General features: G+C 40.2%; 1 protein-coding gene across 2 annotated transcripts in view; it reads right to left on the bottom strand.

Annotated features, from left to right (window-relative positions):
- The window catches only part of dnaaf11 (dynein axonemal assembly factor 11), a 49,378-nt gene that overhangs the window by 16,662 nt on the left and 11,281 nt on the right, over positions 1-21,435 (bottom strand). For both annotated transcript variants that reach the window (XM_080194273.1, XM_080194274.1), the window contains 5 exons: positions 18,232-18,392; positions 10,671-10,850; positions 8,767-8,841; positions 6,453-6,518; positions 3,677-3,746 (listed from right to left, as the gene is read on the bottom strand). In XM_080194273.1, coding sequence (XP_080050399.1) covers positions 3,677-3,746; positions 6,453-6,518; positions 8,767-8,841; positions 10,671-10,850; positions 18,232-18,392 — 552 coding nt within the window. The remainder of the gene's footprint in view (positions 1-3,676; positions 3,747-6,452; positions 6,519-8,766; positions 8,842-10,670; positions 10,851-18,231; positions 18,393-21,435) is intronic.

The following is a 21,435-nucleotide window of genomic DNA, read 5'->3' as shown; positions in this document are numbered from 1 at the left end:
TTCCTACTGGACTGCAGCAGTTCAAGAAGACAGCAAACCATCTTCTTAAAGACAATAAGGGATGGTCAATAAATGGCTTAGCTAGTGTTACAATAGCTATTGAGGATTGCCATTGCCATGGGCTTCGTAGAGTACAAGCTCTCCTATTAAGTGAGTAGTGGCTCGCCCAATAGAGACAGAGCAGTGGGGAGTTTAAAATCAGCTGGCTCCACTCAGGCCGGCAATCGAGGGACACCAGGGCAGAAGTGATACCTGACGCATGTTGTAAATAAAAGAGGTTGGTAATGGAAGATTGGTCTCAGCAAGATTATTATAGCCAGTAGTACCCACATCCCACGAACAAATAGAAAAAGGCCCAGTCTGCCACGCAGTTGTATCAATCCACCACAGGAAAAAAAAATCAAATAAAACCAGACAGAAAATCTAGCATTGACTTAAGCACCAGGTACATCAATGCCACATGCTTACTGAATGGCAGAACAGATTCGACAGCTGAGGGATCTACTCCTGTTCCTAACTGCATGCTGCCCAAATGACCTGGAAGGTTCTGACATGCTTCAGGGGGTTTGTGTCAAAACTGGGAAAGCTTTGTCAATCAACAGCCTGACACATTCATACACATGGAATCATACCTTACAGGCAATGTCTCACACACCACCATCACCATCCCTCGGTACATCCTGCTCCACCATCAAGACAAACCCAGCAGAGGCAGCAGCACAATGATAAACAACTGGGAGGGAGGTGCCCTGGGGGTCCTTAGCATCATCTTTGGATCCCATGAAGTCTCACGGCATCAGGTCAAAAATGTGCAAGGCAACTTTTTGTGAATATCATGTAATGCCTGCCACCACCACTACCCCATTGCTCCCACCCAGCTGACAAACAGTTACCTTGCATGTTGAAAACCATTTGGAGGAATCATGGAAGCAGGCACAGAATGTACTCTGGGTAGGGGACTTCAATGTCCATAACTAAGAATGGCATGGTATCACCACTACTGACTGAGCTGGCCAGGTCCTAAACGACTTAACTACTAAACTGAGTCTGCGGCAGGTGATGAAGAAACCAACAAGGAGGAAAACATGCTCAACGTCAACCTCACAAACCTGCCTGCTGCAGAGGCATCTGCCCATGACAGTTTAGTAGGAGTGACCACTGCACAGTCCTTCTAGAATGGAGTTCTGTCTTCATATTGCGGATATCTTCCATCATGTTGAGTGGTGCTACCACTGTGCTAAACGAGAAAGATTTCAAACAGGTCTAACAACTCAAGACTGGGCATCCGTAACGCACTGTGGGCCATTAGCAGCAGCACAATTCTACTCGACTACAATCTATAACCTCATGGCCTGGCAAATTCCCCATTCAACCACTACCACCAAGCCAGGGGATCAATCTTGGTTCAATGGAGACTGCAGGAGCACATGCCAGGAGTAACACTTAAAATGAGCCTTCAACCTGGTGAAGCTACAACACAGGATTACTTGCATGCCAAAGAGCTTAAGCAGCAAGTGATAGACAGAGCTAAGTGATTCCACAAACAACAAATCAGATCTAAGCTCTGCAGTCCTCCCACACCCAGTTGTGATTAATCAACTTACTGGTGGAGGAGGCTCCACAAATATCCCCATCCTCAATGATGGAGCCTAGCACATCTGTGCAGAAGACAAGGCTGAAGCATTCGCAACAATCTTCACCCAGAAGTGTTGAGTGGATGATCTATTTCAACTTCCTCTGGAGGTCCACAGAATCACACGTGTCAGTCTTCAGCCAATTGGATTCACTATATGATATCAAGAAACAGCTGAAGGCACTAGATACTGGAAAGGCAATGGACCCTGGTAATTTTCTGGCAATAATACTAAAAACTTGTGCTCTACCATGTGTCAAGCCCCTAACCAAGCTGTTCCAGTGCACTACAATACTGGCATCTACCCAGCAACATGGAAAATTGCCTAGATATGTCCTGTAACAAAAAAAGGACAATTCTTGCCCCACCAGTCTACTCTCAATCATCAGTAAAGTGATGGAAAGGGTCATGAAATAGTTATCAAGCAGTAATTACTCAGCAATAACATATTCACTGATGCCAAGTTTGTGTTCTGTCAGGTTCACTCAGTTCCTGACCAAATTACAGCCTTGGTTTGAACATGGGCGAAAGAGCTGAACTCTAGAGGCGAAAGTGACAGTTGTCAAAATCAAAGCATTGTTTGATTCACTGTGGCATCAAGGAGTCACGTAAAATTGGAGTCAGCAGGAATCGGGGCGAGAACTCTCTGCTCGTTGGAGTCATACTTAGCACAAATAAAGATGGTTGTAATGATTGGAGGTCAATCATCTCAGGTCTAGGACATCACTGCAAGAGGTCCTCAGGATATTGTTTTGGGCCCAACCATCTGCAGCTGCTTCATCAATAACCATCCTTCCATCATAAGGTCAGAAGTGGGGATATTCACTGATGACTGCACAATGTTCAATACCATTCATGACTCTTTGTATACTGAAGTAGTTTATATCTAAATGCAGCAAGACCTGGACAATGTCCAAGCTTGGGCTGACAAATGGCAAGTAACGCTCACATCACAAAAGTGCCAGGCAATGACCATCTGAGATTGAATCTAACCCATCACCTCTTGATACTCATTGGCATTAACATCACTGAATTCCCTTCTATCAACAGCCTGGGGATTGTCATTGATCAGAAACTGAACTAGACTAGCCATATGAATATTGTGGCTACAAAAGCAGGTCAAAGGCTGAGAATGTGGTGCCAATAACTCATCCCCTGAATCCCCAAAATCTGTCCACAATCTACAAGGCATAAGTCAGGAGTGTAAAGGAATATTCTTCACTTACCTGGATGGGTGCAGCTCCAACAACATTCAAAAAATTCAGGACAAATCAGCCCACTTGATCTGCACCCCATCCACAAACATTCACTCCCTCCCACCGCGCACAGTGACAGCAGTATGTACCATCTACAAGACGCACTGCATAAACTCACCAAGGCTCCTTCAACAGCACCTTACGAACCAACTATTAACAAAAGTAAAAGCAAAATACTACAGATGCTGGAAATCTGAAATAACTGAAGATGCTGGAAAAACTCAACAGGTCTGGCAGTATCTGTGGAGAGAAAAATGGAATTAACATTTCAAATCCTTATGAAGAACATTTCTCTCCCCATTGGTGTTGACAGACCTGCTCAGTTTTTCAAGCATTTTCTGTTTTTATACCACTATCATCTAGAAAGACAAGGGCTGCAAACACTTAGGAACATCAGCACCTGTAAATTCCCCTCCAAGCCACTCATCATCCTTACTCGGAAATATATCAACATTCCTTTACTGTCGCTGAGTCAAAATCTTGGAATTCTCTCCCTAAAACACAATAGTGGTTCAAGAAGGCAGCTCATCATCATCATCTCATTCTGGATAGGTAATAAATACTGGTCCAATCAGTGGCTCCCACTTTCCATGAATTAATTTTAAAAACCAACAAATCCTAAAGGCAAAACTGGACAAATACCTTGAAAAGAAGATATAATTGTCATAAAACAGGTGGATGAAACAGACATAGGTCTCAAGATTTAAATGCTTTCATGTTTCAAATATTATGGTAGTATAGCTGCAGTATTAATACTATATTGCCTATACTTTTAATAGATACTGACCTTTCCTTTTACCATTACACAAACATGGGTTGGCTGTACATCAATATCGAGTAGAGATGTATCCATATGTCTGTGGAATTAATTTTTAAGAATAGATCAGCATTTGCACTAAAATATTGAATCTCACTTTTGTAACACTGTCCTCAGAAGAAGATCCCCTGGCTATCTTATTGAGTGCTGTACACTTATATTAGTTTTGGAAAAAATACTTCTCATGTACAAGTAAAACATGACGTTTTCTTGAGAGGAGCACCAATCTCTTAATATTTGTATCATTCTTTTTTAAGAGTTCAGTGAATAAATTTGTGATATATTTTAATTGCACCTGCGATCCAATAATTCAAAGATGCTGTCAAAGTTAGCGTGTGACACATTAATCTCATCTCACTAATAACTTTTGAATTTTTCCCTGGTCCATTGAATAAACAATAAGCTGAGCTATGCAAGCATGCAGTACCACCAATGTATGAATTGCATTCATGTGCTTTTAGTTGTGGTACTTTTATTGCACAGGGAATTAAGTACTGAATTATAGAATCTACAGTGCAAAAGGAGGCCATTTGGCCCAGCGAACCTGCATCAACAACAATCCCACCCAGGTCCCATCCCCATAATCCCACATATTAACAGTCCTAATTCCCCTGATGCTAAGGGGCAATTTATCATGGCCAATCAACCTAACCCGCACATCTTTGGACTGTGGGAGGAAACCGGAGCACAGACAGTCATGGAAGTTTACAGCATGGAAACAGATCCTTCAGCCCGACTTGTCCATGTCGCCCTTTTTTTTTAAATAAGCCCCTAAACTAATCCAATTGCCCGCATTTGGCCCATTTCTCTCTCTACCTATCATACCCATGTAATTGTCTAAATGCTTTTTAAAAGACAAAATTGTACCTGCCTCTACTACTACCTCTGGCAGCTTGTTCCAGACACTGAAAAAATTGCTCCTCTGGACATTTTTGTCTCTCTCCCCTCTCACCTTAAACATATGCCCTCTAGTTTTAGACTTCCCTACCTTTGGGAAAAGATATTGACTATCAAGCCAATCTGCGCCCCTCATTATTTTATAGACCCCTATGAGAGCACCCTCCTCTCCACATAACTCAAACCATCAAGTCCGGGTAGCATCCTAGAAAATCTTTTCTGCACTCTTTCTAGCTTAATAATATCCTTTCTACAATAGGGTGACCAGAATTGTACACAGTACTCCAAGTATGGCCTTACCAATGTCTCGTACAACTTCAACAAGACATCCCAACTCCTGTATGCAATGTTCCTACTGGTGAAACCAAGCATGCTGAATGCTTTCTTCACCAATCTGTCCACCTGTGACTCCACTTTCAAGGAGCTATGAACATGTACCCCTAGATCTCTTTGTTCTGTAACTCTTCCCAACACCCTACCATTAACTGAGTTAGTCCTGCCCTCGTTCAATCTACCAAAATGCATCACCTCACATTTATCTAAATTAAACTCCATCTGCCAATCGTCAGCCACTAGCCCAATTGATCAAGATCCTGTTGCAATTGTAGATAACTTTCTTCACTATCCATTATGCCACCAATCTTGGTATTATTTGCAAACTTACTAAACATGCCTCCTATATTCTCATCCAAATCATTAATATAAATGACAAATAACAGTGGACACAGCATTGATCCCCGAGGCATACCGCTGGTCACAGGCCTCCAGTTTAAAAAACAACCCTCTACAACCACCCTCTGGCTTCTGGCCAATTTTGTATCCATTTAGATACCTCACCCTGGATCCTGTGAGATTTAACCCTATGCAACAACCTACCATGCAGTACCTTGTCAAAGGCCTTGAGAAAGTCCACGTAGACAACATTCATTGCATTGCCCTCATCTGCCTTCTTGCTTACCCCTTCAAAAAAGTACATGGAAGAAACCCAAGCAGACATGGGGAGAATGTGCAAACTTCACACAGTCACCTGAGGCCGGAATTGAACCCAGGTCCTTGGCACTGAGAGGCAGCAGTGCTAACCACTGTGGCACCATACCACCCCAAAATAAAATCTTGAAGAAGTGAAATTAAAAAGTACCCCCAAATAATCTGCTTAATCTGACTTGCTTAAGGTACCTGTACATGATTATTTGACAAATGTTACAGATGCACTTTAGGAAACCTACAATTCTAAAGTGTGGATGTAAACAGCAGAATACTGCTTATGGTATATTTAGGTTGTAGCTCATATTTTCAGCACATGGAACAAATTAGTGGTTGCTTTCTTTGTCTTTCATTCAATTGCAAGTACGTACACCTGTAGCTCTAAATTCTGGTGTGATACAGTTGAGTAGATACTATTGCTGCCTCACTAATCTGGCATTCCTCTGTTTCCCCTCCACTTGTTCCTCCAAAAGCAAAAATAATGGGAAAATTGACATGGGGAAAAATTCCACTCTGTCTGAAAATATGGGAATAACTAGAATGGTGCTCCTCAACAAACAGCATAAAAGGCAGATGACAATTGAGTTGCCCAAATAATATAAAAATAATTCAAAATCATAAAAGAACCAGTTTTTACTACAATGGAAACACTGATATCTGGCCCTGATCAGGTATCTGGCAACTCCGAATGCCAGCTTTCTATGGGTATGAATGTGATTAACGGTCTCAACTCGTATCAGAAAATATCAACTTGTTGCTCAAATCTGTACATTATTATAATGTTCTGAAAATCACAAATTTCATTTTCAGGTGGCTACAGTCTGTCATTGTTTATTCAATTGCTGCATTATGTTGCAAAGCTAACCTGTAAACAGCAAGATCCAGAATGAATTGATTATTTTCTTCATCATCGGTCAATGTGAAATCAATCCTATGAAGAGAAACAGAAGTTCACCCTTCAATTTCTGAGCATTCCCTTCTTCAACTATGGTACGCAGCAAGAAATCTAACTGGACAGACTCTGGTTTATTCCATCAAGTTATAATTCAAAATATCATAATGGTCCAGACTTTGCAGCAAAAGCAACAGTGAAGCTATCAGCTCCTATTTGAGGAGTAAATTAGGCAGCAACTTTCAATGGCCGTACATGTGCAGTTAAATTTGGAATGAAGTAATTGCTATCCGAGTTGTCTGCTCCTCCAGAAGTTTCACCATCTCACCAAAGCATTTGACATTAAAACACACTGAACATTGCGTTGTTGCATCATTTGTGTGATGTACACTATATCTGCCAGAAAAAGTTGGGAATTGTTTATTCCAGTGAAAGCAATTTTTAACAATGTGGCAAATCTAATTTATTGCCAAATAATTTCTGATACCAAACCTTATATTTATAAATGTGGAGCTGCAATCCTTCAGGTTCACTTAATGTTAGATTTTTAAAAAAATGAAAACTTAAATAATTTAATAAAAACCTGTTCTATGTCTCTTTCTTAAGCCCATCTCTTTTCTCTCTTTATTTTCTGTACATGATTTGGCACTAAGATAATTATTCTAACATACACATGAGTAGAAAGAAAGATGAGGTTCTTCAGGCTGGCTTTAGAGGGATAGGAAAGAAATTAGTAAGCAGAACCTCAAAAGTAATCTCCGGATTCAGCTCCATGGGCTAAATTTTACCATCTGTCTAGGGATGAATGGGGAGGTGGTCTTTAAAATGGCGAGTAACAGTGGGTAAGGGGACGGCGGAGGGCCAGTCACTGTCCAAGCACATGGAATTTTGACAGTAGCAGGCAAGGTAGCCCTCCCACTCATAAATAAACTGAAGTCCTTAATTGGCCAAATTAAGGCTACTTCCCACAACTGGCATTTTGCCAGGGTTGGTGGGTCGATTGTCATATGGAAAGGCTGCTCAGTAAAACCTGGCAGCCTCTCTGTGGACTGCTTGGGCGACCCCTTGATCGAGCACTTTGTGGACCATGGAGGATTCCCTGCTTTGAGGGCTGCACCAACAGAAACCCTACTTATCTCACTCCTTAACCTTCTTTGTTCAATAGTGAAAGATCTTGAGTTATCCAACCTCTTCTCGTAACTTTATCCATGGCAATATCCCAATGAAACTCCTCTAAACCCTTCCTGTATCCAGAATTGTCCACAATACTCCAGCTGTTTTATAGATTATTAACTATGATTTATAAAGTGTACATTCTATTGCTATATAACGTCAAATAACCCTTATGCTTTCAGCTTTAACTCTCAAATCAGTCTAATCTCCTCTTCACTTAGCTGGCTCCTATTTCGATAACTAAAATTCCCTTTATAATGCTACACTTTACCGGTGGTATTCTAGTCTGTTCACAAAGTTTCCTGTCCTCTTCCACCTGTCTTCCTGGAGGCCATGATCTCGCTGTATCCAAATTGCTTAAATTTGCTCCTTCTGATCAACAGCTTTCCTTGGAATCTGAATTATCTCCTATTTTACAAACCGAGATACATAACTTCCTTCACAAGCAACTTTAAACAGCATTTTGCAAGACCTTTAGGGAAGAAAACCTGCCATTCTTACCTGATCTGGCCTACATGTAACTCCAGGTCCGTAGCAAATGGCCTCTGAAATGGCCTAGCAAACCATTCAATTAGGGATGGGCAATAAATGCTGGCTCAGCAAGCAACACCCACATCCCCTGAACGAATAAAAAACCCTTGTAGTCCGAAAAACAAACTCGTATCTACACTGCTACCACCCCTTTAATCCCATTAGCTTCAATTTTATAACTAACTATGCTTTTTGCATGCATCATTATATTGTGAAAAACTGCTAAAGACTGTTTGTTCAAAACACATGATTAATTATAAAAGTGTTTGTGAAAAAAATCCCTTGTTTCATTAAATTTGAACCCTATTCAATTCTTTCCTTGCACAAACTAAAAGGTAGGCATTTGTTCCTGTCCGAGGCACTGCCTGCTCCTGGGAATCAATGCAAATCTGCACAGTATTGCAAACAAATAATAGCTCCCTTAAGGGTATTTTACCACTGGATTGATGGCTAGTCTGAATTATAACAGTAGTTAACTACAACTAAAGGGTGAATTTTTAACATGCGAATTGTGTTAAAATAGCTTTCTATTATGTCAAACATAAATACTCTATTTTGACAGTGGAATAATTATGTCACATACTTAGGCTCATTAATATTCAGGACTCGTCCCTCAGAGGTGACAAGTGGTCGCTGTGGTTTTTGTTTCTTCTGATTTCTGAAAGGAAATTGATAAATTCAATAAACAAGTTTGTATCTGATTAAACAAGCAGCTGTTCAAAATGTTTGTTAAAAATCCCAGGACACTGATTTTGTCCATCAACTCCTTCTCCTCTGACAAATGATGACTCGTGGACTATTTCAGATACCAGTAGCACTCATACCTCACCAGAACGTCCATTCCTTTCAAGCAAAAACTCAGCATGACTGGTAAGTTATTTAATCAATTCTATGAATATAGAGTGTATATATACGCTCTTCCTATAAGGTGACTTGACAGGAATTCACAACATGGATCCTGGCTGATCCAAGACCGATAATAGTGTCCCCATTGTCAGTTGCTAATGTAACCCTGATTAGAGCTCACAACAGGGGAGATCACAGCTTAAGGGGCTCACTACTCCATCATGTAGTAAAGCAACTCACTGAGCCATCAGAAAATGCCCAATTGCTTATTCTCAAAGTCAGAAAATTGTCATGATTTAAAATGCATGTAAAATTCAGATAAATATACAAATAAATTTATTGTCTGCTTTCTCAGTGTTCACTATCTGAAGTTACTGTGTTACCATGTAAAGTTTTTGAGTTTTATATAGACAGCTCTTGCTGTATTAAGCTATTCATGTAACCATCCATACAATAGCATTCAAAACAACTGCGACAATGACTGGCTGCCTATTTCTGAAAATATTTTGTGCAACTTGATCTTTGGAAAAAAAACTATAATTATTTGATTCCGGGAGGGGAATAAGTAATCTTAAACAGGCGTCAAATTACAGGAAAATACCTGGAAAAGTCAATGACTGCAACCCACACCTCCCCCATCCAAAACAATAAAAGGAGTAAAGTTTGTTGAAGGGCACTCCATAAGTATAAATGTGATTAGGAAAACTACAAAAATATATGAAAACACACATTTAAGTTGAACAATTAGAAGTTTTCTTTGACTTTAAAATCTATAAATCTTCGGGAGTGTTCATGAAAATAAAATATGCTTTAAGGAGGACAGTTAGAAAACAGAAATGATGCTGCTTGACATCTCAGTACCCATTGCTGATGAAGGGAAAAAGTAACAATGAAAATTGGCCAGAGTACTCAGTCCTCATCAGCATCCAGAAATTCTTCTCAGAAGTGCATGTTTGCACTGAGTTGAGATTAAACTTTGTGATAGAACTTTCCGCCAGTACTTTGTGTGGTCACTTGCACAAAAAGCTGCTTTTTTGGAAGACAACTGGTACTAATGGTACCTTAGCCATTAAGGTTAGCTTAGTTGGTTGGATGGTTGGTTTGTGATGCGGAGCAATGTCAACAGCATGGGTTCAATTTCTGTAGTAGTTGAGGTTATTCATGATCTTCTCAATCTTGCCACTCGCCTGAGATTAGGTGACTCTCAGGTTAAATCATCACCAGTCAGCTCTCCTGCTCAAAGGGGAGAGCAGCCTATGGTCATCAGAGATGATGGGCACTTCATCTTTAGCCAGTAGGAAGTCAAGAAGTGAATTGACAGAAAGTGCAAAGGAAAAAAATAAGATATGGATTTGTCTTTCTACACTGAAAACCAAAAACAGGATATACAAACAAACTTTCTAACCTCCACATCTCCCTGTGTCTTAACTAATTGATTTGATTCCAGTTAACTGAAATCCATTTTACTCAAAATGCTCAGATAATATGGATATTTGGAAATTACAACCGTATCTGTTAACTATTTTCAGATAACATTAGGTTTGATAAGTAAGTATGGTACAAATTATTTCTGGAATCTTTAAGCTTATTAATTTAAACAGCTATTTGAAAGAACTATCTCTTTATTAATTCTAATGTTACTTCTCTTTGTTTTTTAATTTCCGAATCTTCTCAATGTGTCTATGGACTTCCAGTCTGGATTCTGGTGTGTAAAGTGTAGGCTCCTCCCAGAATTTCCTGTTCATTTCATCTTCATCTTCGTTCATTTGATCTTTATTCTCTTCCCCATCACTGTTGCTTTGCTTATTTTCGATATTCTCTCTAACCAAAAGAGATAAATGTCAGAAATAAAACATCACAAAGGAGTTTACAAAAACAAAAAAGTTAAACCTGTCAATTTTTTAATCCTGTTGTTAAGGAGATATGGAGACCAACAAATCTATAATCTGACAACCTGGCATTTTAATAGAAAAATTTGTTTGTAATAAAAGGTTGTTATCAGACAACAAATTTTATGAAATTGGGCACACAATATGGAAGCAGACTAAAGTACACTCAGAGCCTCTCCACTAAAAATCACAAAGTAACAGACACAGATTAGCAGGCAACAGCATGCTTTTAGAATGCAAATGAGGGCTAGCACACAAGGGAAGCTGGACAGGATGGCACCTACAGGAACTAAATTAAAAGACAATCCCCACCCCATCAAAATCAGCACTTCTAAAACAGTCAAACAACCCATGGAGACACCTAAAATTAGCATAGCTAAGGAAACGTCCCTGGCCCCTCAAACCTCTTTTGAGATCAATGACACACCTATGGTTCAAACCCCAGAGATTCTAGATCATTAATAACCAGACAAAAACGATTAACACACACTTAAAACAATTGCCCCAACACTCGAAAACATCGAGACAGGATAGCTGAAGTCAAATACTGTGAATAAAGGATTAGCATTTGAATCGTGTACTACACCGAAGTTCAGGTATAACTGTAGCCCATTGCGGGGGAGTCTTTAGTGTGCTTTTGGGACAGTCTGATTGTATGTCCTGACTGCACCTCCATCGACGTAAAAGAAAATAAAGCTGTGCCGCGATTGAACTACACCCTGAGTCCGTAGTGGTCGTTTTGCCCACTCGCGCTAACAAGGTTATTCAAAGTCAACCAGAAATTTAAAGAATTGCATCGTCAAAAATTATTCTGTTGATCAGCTGGTGCCATGGTCTGGTTTGAAACAATACTTTCTTCTTTGGTACAAAACTCCCACGATGAGGAATCAAGATATGATAAATTTGCTTTGTTTGTGAAATAAGAGACATTACTAATATTGCAGTGTTAAATATTGTACTCATCTTTAAATTACTGTCAATAAGGAAGAATGGAATAGACTTAAGTTTCAAGTAACGAAACAGGTCAAGTGAGTGACCTGAAAGGACTCAAACAGCCGAGGAAACATTGACCAAAACCAATCACTCCCACACTGAAAATAAACGGAGAAGTTCAGGATAAAGTTACTGGTTTGGAATTCACTCATTTAAGTAGTCAAAGGGTGACCGAGTCTAGATTAGTTAGTGGAAGAAAGAGAAGATTGTGGTCTAGCAATAGATGTTTAAAAACAAGCTGAATAAGGTACAGGTTAAATAAGTACATTTAAAACAAAAGTATTTGATAAATATACAGCTGTACAAAAGAAAAGGTACAGAATAAAACAAAAAAATAGGAAAGTGAATATGGGGACTGCAGCAAATCCTGAGCATGATGCAGAGAACTATTTCTGGAATTGACTACTTAAAAATAATGAGACTAGAAGTGGGAAAATCACCAAGCCCAAATTGTATTGATCGTAGATAACTGAACATTGCAGAAGAGATACTGCAGATACAAACTATAATTTTCACAACACCATTCAAAACAAAATGTCATTAAGAGGGAAAAATATTTACCCTGTTCAGGAAGGAGGGAGAGGAAACTATAGGCTAATTACTCATCTCAAATGTAGGGAAATGTTAAATCTATATTATGAAATGAAGTTAATAGAATATCCACGTAGGAAAGGGCTAATGACTAACAGTTGATTCGTACAGAGCAAGTAGCACTTGGCTTATTTAACTCAACTGACATTTTGGTGTAATACTGAAGGTATGTTGCACTGTCAGGGGTGCTGCCTTTTGGCAGCATTCAAACAGCAGGGTTCGCTGGTGCTCTAGTCAATACTTATCCCTCAACTAACATCTCTATGAAGAAAGCTTATCTGATCACCGATCTTAATGCTGTTTACGGGAGCTCATTCTATATAAATAGTCTGTTTCCCTACAGCAAGTGGCTACATTTCAAAATACGATGTTGGCTGTGACGCATTTTGAAATGTCCTATTTCATGAAAGGTGCAACATAAATAAAGAAAAACAAACATTTATGTTTATCACCCAATTTTCTCCCTACTGGGGTTTAATTCTGCAGGTGCAAGCAATCTCTCCAGTACCTTGTCTAAGTGACAAATTTTTCATGGGACAGGGAAAGCAAAGGTGAAAGCCTTACAGCTGAGGTTAATCCTGTTCTTGTTTGAAATCGAACAAAAGCTTTTGCAAAAAAGAACTGCAAGTCAAACATTATGGAGAGAAATAGCTAGGGTTAACATTTTATGCCTACAACACTTCATTAGAAGTATAAGATGTTGCAGAGCTAGGGAAAGGAGGATGGAAAAAGACAGATTGTTTGCAACTTTAGTATCATATCTAATGAATCATGAATGCACTTCAGATGTTGAGCAAAGCAATCACCGAACCTGCACTTTTTCTTCTTGTTGTGGAAGAGACTGCATTTCGAGCTGTGGGCACACTAGCTTGAAAGAAGTTGCAGTAAGTCAGTGTTTCACAAGAAAAGAGTGTTTGGGCTGATATGATGGGAGGAAGTGAAAAGGCAAATGGCACATCTTCTTCACTTCTATGAGAATTGAGAACAGGTGCTAGGGTTGATAGAGAAGTTGTCACTTGGGGGAAATCTGTTATCTTATACTGAAGAAGTGGCAGAGGTGTTTGATAATCGGATCATGTTGAAGATATTGGCAATGGTGGAGGAAGGGGCTACCAAACTTGGAGGCTGGTGGAAGAGAATGCAAGGAAATGGAGATGCAAAATGATTCCAAGAGGAAAGAGACGGGTAGGAATAGAAGTGCTGTAAAGGAACATGGTCCATAACCCAGCTAACACTTTGAAAGGAACTTCTTAGCTGAAAAAAGTAAGACCAATGCTCTCGAGCACTGATCTTGTCAAAATATGTGGGGTGAAGGATTTCGAACATGCGGTCAGAGACTGCACAAGATAGCATGGTCCTTAAGCACCAACACTCAGGTTCTATCAGCTGTATATCTTTTGGTTTAGCACAGAGATTTGAGGTACAGCCACAGGAGCATTCAATTGCTGACATAAACATGAAGGGTCTAGCTTCTATGTTACTAATCGCCATGAATCAGAACTGACAACATCACTGTGATAATGTGCAGAGTGATCACTGTATAACAGCATGTCACATCAAACAAAGTTTCTGGTTGTTGAATAAAATCATCTCAGTCCCAGGACATCACTCCAGGAATTTCTTAGGACAGTGTACAAGAGCCATTCATCTTCAGCTGATTCATTTATGATTATCCCTCTATCATACAGTCAGAAGGAGGAATACTCACTGGTGATTGCACAATGCCCAGTTCCATCACAACTACTCAGATAATGAAGAAGTCCATGCCAGCAAGCGGCAAGATCTTGACAACATTCAAGTTTGGCTTTATAAGTAGCTAGTAACAGTTACACTACATACGCACCAGGTAATTGCCAAGAGGCAATTGAACTCTCTTCCCTCGACATCCAACGATGTGACCATTCCTGAATCCCCCCCTCGTCCTAGTGATTGTCATTACCAGAAGCTTATCTGGGCAAGACAGTACAATGGTTACTAGAGCCAGTCAGAGGTTGGGAATTCTGCATCAAGTAACACACTTCCTAACTCACCATGCATGCTTATCAAAAGCCGTAAGTCCGGGACAAAATGGTCTACTTTACTGATACTCCATTGGACTACCAGCGTGTTGTGGCAGCACCATGTATCGTTTACTTGATGCATTCAGCAACTTACCAAAACTTCCTACAGCATTTTCCAAACGCCCTCTACCATCGAGAAATACAAAGTCACAAGTACACTGGAACATTATCACCTTTAAGTTCCCCTTCAAGTCACACATCATTCTAACTTGGAAAGATATTGTTCCTTCACTGTCACTGGGTCAAAATCTTATAAATAAATAAGCTTTAGCTTTAGTTATTAGTCATAAATAAGGCTTAGATTAACACTGCAATGAAGCCACAGTGAAATTCCCCTAGTCACCACTGTCCAGCGCCTGTTTGGGTCAATACACCTAACCAGCACGTCTTTCAGGCCACGGGAGGAAATCAGAGCACCAAGAGGAAACCCACACAGACACGGGAGAACGTGCAAACTCTGCACAGACAGTGCTGAAGCCGGGAATTGAACCCGGGACCCTAGTGCTGTGAGGCAGTAGTGCTAACTATGCCACAGAGTTTTTGCAGATGTAAAATATTTCTTCCTTCAATTTTAGTCTAATACCTTCCAATAGGTGGAGTAGGCTTCGAGTACCTTCCCAAGAGGGTAATTCCCCTCGCAATAGTAAATGCAAATAAGCTTTTAGTTCTTGGAGTCAACATCACTAATTCTGATTTCACACACACTAGGCTTTCACCAATATACACTTCCTGTAAAAGTGGTCTGTTCAGTCAGACATACAATTAAAGACTAATACTTTAAAGTGAAGCAAACAGCTGTGACGTAGGAAACCCACCAGCCAATCTGCGCTGAACAAATTCTCCAATATAGTAATGTGATAATAATATCATTTACTTTTTGTGAGGTCGTTTCAGGGATTAAATATTGACCAGGATGCCAGAGATAAGTCCCTTACTCTTCCACAAGATAGAGCCCTGGGATATTTTACACCACCCAAGCAGGCAGATGGGGCCTCAATGTAATGTCAATGTTAGCCTTGATTTGTATGTTCAGGCTATGGAATGGGACTTGGACCACAAGCCAAGAATCAAGATTAAAATCTTCTCAAAACGTATATTTTAGTGTCACACAATAATATATAGTTACCGATGAGTCAACCAGTTGGAGATTTCCACCTTTCCTAATTATTTTTTCCTCACACTTCCTATTGTCAAATGATGTTTAAAATAAGTGGGCAAACAGAATCTCCAAATGCGTGTTAAATACAATCTCTTCCACCTTTCTCACAACACTTCTGAAAGGATTCACTAAAACAAGTTAACTGAGATCTGGAAAAATACAAAGGCAAAATAAATTCTCTGATTCAATCTATAATTCAGATTCACTTCTTATTTTTGGAGTTGCAGGTAATTTAAGTATATGGCCCATTTCATTTTATCTGTGTAGGCAAGCATATGTAGTAATTTAAAGGAGTCGACTTGTGCAGAGCCTACACCGACTGTTAGTTTGTCATGAGATCGTGCAGCTCAGAGGGATTGTTTCCAATGTTAGAACACGACTTTGTTCATGAATTGGTACAAAGGGTGCCACTGCTCATTAGTGCCTATTCTTAAAATAAAAAAAAAGAATCAAATGTAAAAATACTTAACTGGAGGGGCGTTCATTTCAGTGAGTTGGAATGGAATCTGGCCCAAGTGGATTTTAATCAGATATCCAATTAAATTGGTAAATCAGCAATGTGAGGCCTTCAAAGAGGACGCACTTTAAAATGAAAAGGAAATGGAGTGAAGCAAAAGAACCCAAAAGTGTTTTATAAACATATAAAGAATAAAATGCTAGTCAGAGGAAAGCTGTAACAGATAACTACTGAAATGAAATCTTCCTGTCGAGATAGAGGGCATCCCTGAAGTACCAAAGGTGTGCTTTTGGATGTTGTCAATGTCACAGTAAAGAAAGAATATAAAGATAGACAAAGAGGAGAGACTTGCTGATACTACAACCCTGTTCAAAAGGGGGAGAGGGATAAACTCAGTAATTAAGGGCCAGTCTGTTATGAAGCAATTCTTAGGGCAATAATCAAAATTAAATAGCACAGGCAAAAATATGATCCAGAAATAAATAAATTATTAAAAGCGGATTGTGTTTGACTAACTAGATTCAGTTCTTTGATGAAATAAAAGAGAGGGTTGATGAGGCAGTGCAATTAATGTATCTTATATACAGTACCATATAATAGACTTACTAGCAAAATTGAAGTCTATGGAGTTAAAGAATTGTGGCCGTATGAATAAATAATTAACTAAGGCACGTTAAGCAGAAAGTTATGGTTGTTTATAGTCTGGGGAGAAGTATGCATTGGTAGCCCCCAGTGGTCAACATTGGGACCTCTTCACGGGATAAAGGATTTAAAATGCATGAATAGATTTAAAATTTGAGAAAATTAACTGGCGAGAATTATCTTCATTATATTCCTGACCTGAACTTGAGTATATTGAACATAATTTCAAAGTTTGTAGAGAGCATGAAAGTGAGAAATGCGGAAAACAATGAAGGGAAGTATATAAACACATGAGGAAGTGGGTAAAAACATGGCAGATGAAATTTAACAGCAAGAGCATGAAATTATTCATTTTAGCACAAAAAAAAGGACAGATGACATAATCAAAATCGCACAATTTTTAAAGGTGCAAATACAGACAGACCTGGACAAGTTAAAAAGCTTTTAAAAGGCATATAGATTTCTTTATGCATTCGTGTGATATGGGCATCGCTGACTGGCCAGCATTTATTGCCCATCTTTAGTTGCACTTGGAGGGCAGTTGAGAGTCAACCACATTGCTGTGGCTCTGGAGTCACATATAGGCTAGATCAGATGAGAAGGGCAGATTTCCTTCCCTAAAGGAAATGGGTTTTTCTGACAATCGACAATGGCTTCATGGTCATCATTAGATTCTCAATTCCAGATATTTTTTATTGAACTCAAAGTCCACCAGTTAGATTTATAAATAGAGGTGGGCTTGATGCAAAATGTTTATAATGCACAAGTTAGGTCCATGGAATACTGCGGCCAGTTATGAGCACCACATTTTAGCAAGGATGCCAAAGTTTCAGAGAAGTTGCACAGGTGAATTACTAGAATGGTACCAGGGTGAAAATGACCAGTTACTTGGACAGAATAAAGGAACTGGAGTTGTTCTCCTTAGATCCAGGAGATTTAATGGAGGTGTTCAAAATCATGAAAGGTTTTGAAAATATAAGCAAGGAGAAACTGTTTCCAGTGCAGAAGGCTTGATAACCAGCCAACATTGGCAAAAGAAAAAGAGACAACACGAGGGAAAAATTCTTACACAGCACGTTGTTATAGTCTGCATTGCTGAAAGCATGATGGAAACAGTTGTAATAACTTTCAAAAGGGAATTGGCTAAATACTTGAATGGGGAAAATTTCTGGACATTTGGAATAAAAGTAACTGAGTGTGACTGATTCGAAGAGCCAGTACAGGCACAGGTGGTTTTCCTTTGTGCTGTGGGATTCTACAATATAGTACTAAATATTACACTGATTTTATCAAAAATCACAAACTCTCTTCCTAAAAATGCTAACAAATACTGTTTCACACACATGGATTATTGGTTTCAATACAACACTTTGCATCAAAATGAGGATTTTGCTTTTTATTTTCAACTTACTTTTTCCCTTTCTCTTCTAAATTCTTCTGCAATGCTTCTTTTTCCATGGTTCGCTTCAGGATATAAGCCTGCTCTTGCTCTACAATTTGATGCCGTACTTCTGGATAATCCTGCAGTGCCTGGATCTGGTCAGAACGTGTGATTTCTTTCCCATCTAATGACTGCAGTCCAAGAGGTAACAATAACGGTCATAAACCACAATCGGAGTCATAATTATTGTTTTTGTAAATGTGTAAATACTAGCAACAGAATCAAATTACGTCAAAGGAAATTGCGACATTATCAGCATTTGGTAAAGTATCTCTCCTTGTGATGATGAAAGAGCTGTGCCCCTTAGCCAAAACTGTGCTGAAGTCTGATTCTGAAAGATACTCCCCTCCCCACCCCCACTGTTTGAACCTGGCACTGAGCAACACTTTCACCATGTAGCGGGGGAAAGGGGGTTGGGTTTGGCTTGGCTGTGGTGTGGAAAACGGGGGAATGAAACTTATTTGTACATGAGCAGTTTACAGACACAGCGGCTGCCTTTAGTTAGAACAAATATTTGTTACCCAGCTTTCTGAAACATGACTCATGGGATTTACACATTTCAGCAAAAGGCCCAAAAGGTCTTTGGAAACGTTAAGTACCTCCTTGCTTGACAACTTTTAACCAAGTGCCTCAGAACTTCCACAAATTGTATTACAGCTGTGCGGCTAACACCAAGGGTTTTGAAGGAGGAGGGAAGTGGGGACGTAGACAGGGTGTTGCGGCGTCAGGAGGACAGATATTTCTGGCCCTCATGATTTGGGCATCTAGGCGAGTAGAAGGAGAGTGTGCCAGAAAAGGGAAGAGTGCACATTGTGGAGAAGAGGCTGTAAAATGGAGCTGGCACCTCCACACATTCACCCCATAGAGACATGCTGGTGTAAGGAACCTTCGCCAACATGCACCAGGCAGCAGGAGGAGGAGGAGGAGGAGGAGGAGGAGGAGGAACAAGGTTTTACACTGAGGTAATGGTCTACCAACTTATGGAAGTTATATCTGAATATAACTGAGAATGAATGGTTAACAAAGGAATTGCCATGGCCAAACATAGAAGGGGTAAAAACACAGAAAACAGGAATGGGAGAAGGCTATTCGGCTCTTCGAATCTGCTCTGTCATTCAACATGATCATGGTTGATCCTCTATCTCAACTTCATTCTCCAGCACTTTCCCTATACATCTCTAAATACTTGAAATCTATTTTCTTCTTAAGTATATTCAGTGATTGGACCTCCGTAGCCTTCTGTGGTAGAAAAATCCAGATTCATCATCCCGAGTGAAGAAATTTCTCATCTCAGTCACAGAATTATAGAATTCCAATAATGCAAGAGGCTATTTGGCCCATTGAGTCTGCACCAACTCTTCAAATAGTATCTTATCCAAACCCACCTTATCCCTGTAACCCCACAGGCATTTACCACAGCTAAACCACCTTAACCTATACATCCTCAGACTGTGACAGGAAGCTGGAGCACATGGAGGAAAGTCATGTGGACACAGGAGAACGTGCAAACTCCCAAGGCCGGAATTGAATCAAGGTCTCTGGCACTGTGAGGCAGCAGAGTTAACCACTGTGCTGCCCTAAATGGCCTACCTGTATTCTGAGATTGTGACCCCTTATTCTAGACCGTTCAGCCAGAGGAAACATCATTGGTGCATTGAGTCTGTTCATCCCATCAGAATTTTATATGTTTCAGCGAGATCTGCTTGCATTTTTCTAAATTCCAGTCAACACAATCTCTCCTCATACAACAATCCTGCCATCCCAGGAATCAGTCTGGCGGACCTTATCTGCACTCCATTTAGGATAGTCAGCTTTCTTCAATAAAGAAAGGCCACCAGCCTCCCAAGGGGCAAGGAGCCAATGCCCAGGGGGGCACCTTGACACTGGCCCTCAGGCATGGGGCAGCGTCAAGGGGGCAGGCCCTACTGGGGCAATTGTGAGGGTGGGGGGATCCCACTTCCACTCTGTCATTAGCAGCAGTCAAGGCAGGAGGGAAGCCAGCGATTGGAGGGTTGGGGCGGGGGGGGGGGGGGGGGGGGGGGGGATGGTGGTGGTTCTTGAGATCAAGGCAGTCTGGGCAGGGGATGGTGCCAGGAACAGTCAGCACTTGAGCTGGTCAGCAAACGGGAGGCTGACAGTTCAGGGCCACTGTGCACACACAGAGACCCACTGGTTTCAGCCTCCTGGGTGGGAATAGGCCCCAGCACCTGAACTCTAATGATATTTGTGCTGGTGGCCTCTGCAGTAGGAGATTCTAGTGTGAACTTCCACTGAAGTAAAAGCTTGAATTACTCCAATTTTTCCACAAATTCAACATTTCGATTCTTTTAGGGAGAATTCCAGCCAGAGACATTAAAAGTGGTGGTACCATCCAGTCGCCCATGCACCTAATCTCTCTAAATCTTAAGTCTATTATTGAAAGTCTGTCACATCACTGAAGTATTTGGTACAAGTGAAAAAGGATAATTCTCAAAAGAAAGACATTAAAAATCTTTGCTCAACACGTGAGGCGCAATTCATGGGGCGCTTATGCTGTCCGAAGTCAGTGGGAAAGAAGAACCATCTAAAGTAGGGTGAAAACTGCTTTCATTTGTTAAGTGTAACTTTTGTCGCTTGATAAATCTCCAGATAACACTACTTCAAGCATTTCCTGGTTTGAAATTGATTGTCTGGTTTCTCAACCTCTTTCATGAACATCAATGTTCAATGAAGAGAGACGGAACAGTTTAGGCCTATGCTCTCTGAAATTTAGATGAAAGAGGGGAAATCAAATTGAGGTATATAAGATGATAAAGGGCATGGATAAGGTTTATGCTTCCTCTTGCGGGGCATTCTAGGACGAGAGACCAGAATCTTAGGATAAAAGGTAACAAATTTAAAACAGAGATGAGGAGAAACTACTTCTCCCAAAGGGTTGTGAATCTGTGGAACTTGCTACCCCAAAGTGCAGTGGACGCTGGAAAACTGAACAAATTTAAGGAAATTTGTGTTATTCATATAACAAACACCTCATCTCTGGACCAATGTTCTCTTCCTATAGCTCTTCAAATGTCATATATATAAGGAATTGGCTGTTTTAGGGAAGTATTTTCTGGACGTTTTAATTGGTAGTGTGTTGAAGGGTTATGAGGAGGAGGTAGGAACATAGGATGAGGACCATATCAGCCATGAGCG

Source organism: Carcharhinus amblyrhynchos, chromosome 8, assembly GCF_965287045.1.
Source record: "Carcharhinus amblyrhynchos chromosome 8, sCarAmb.v2.hapA, whole genome shotgun sequence".
Classification (NCBI taxonomy): Eukaryota; Metazoa; Chordata; class Chondrichthyes; order Carcharhiniformes; family Carcharhinidae; genus Carcharhinus; species Carcharhinus amblyrhynchos.
Note: the sequence above shows the minus strand (reverse complement) of the source record. Positions and strands in the feature narration are given on the sequence as shown.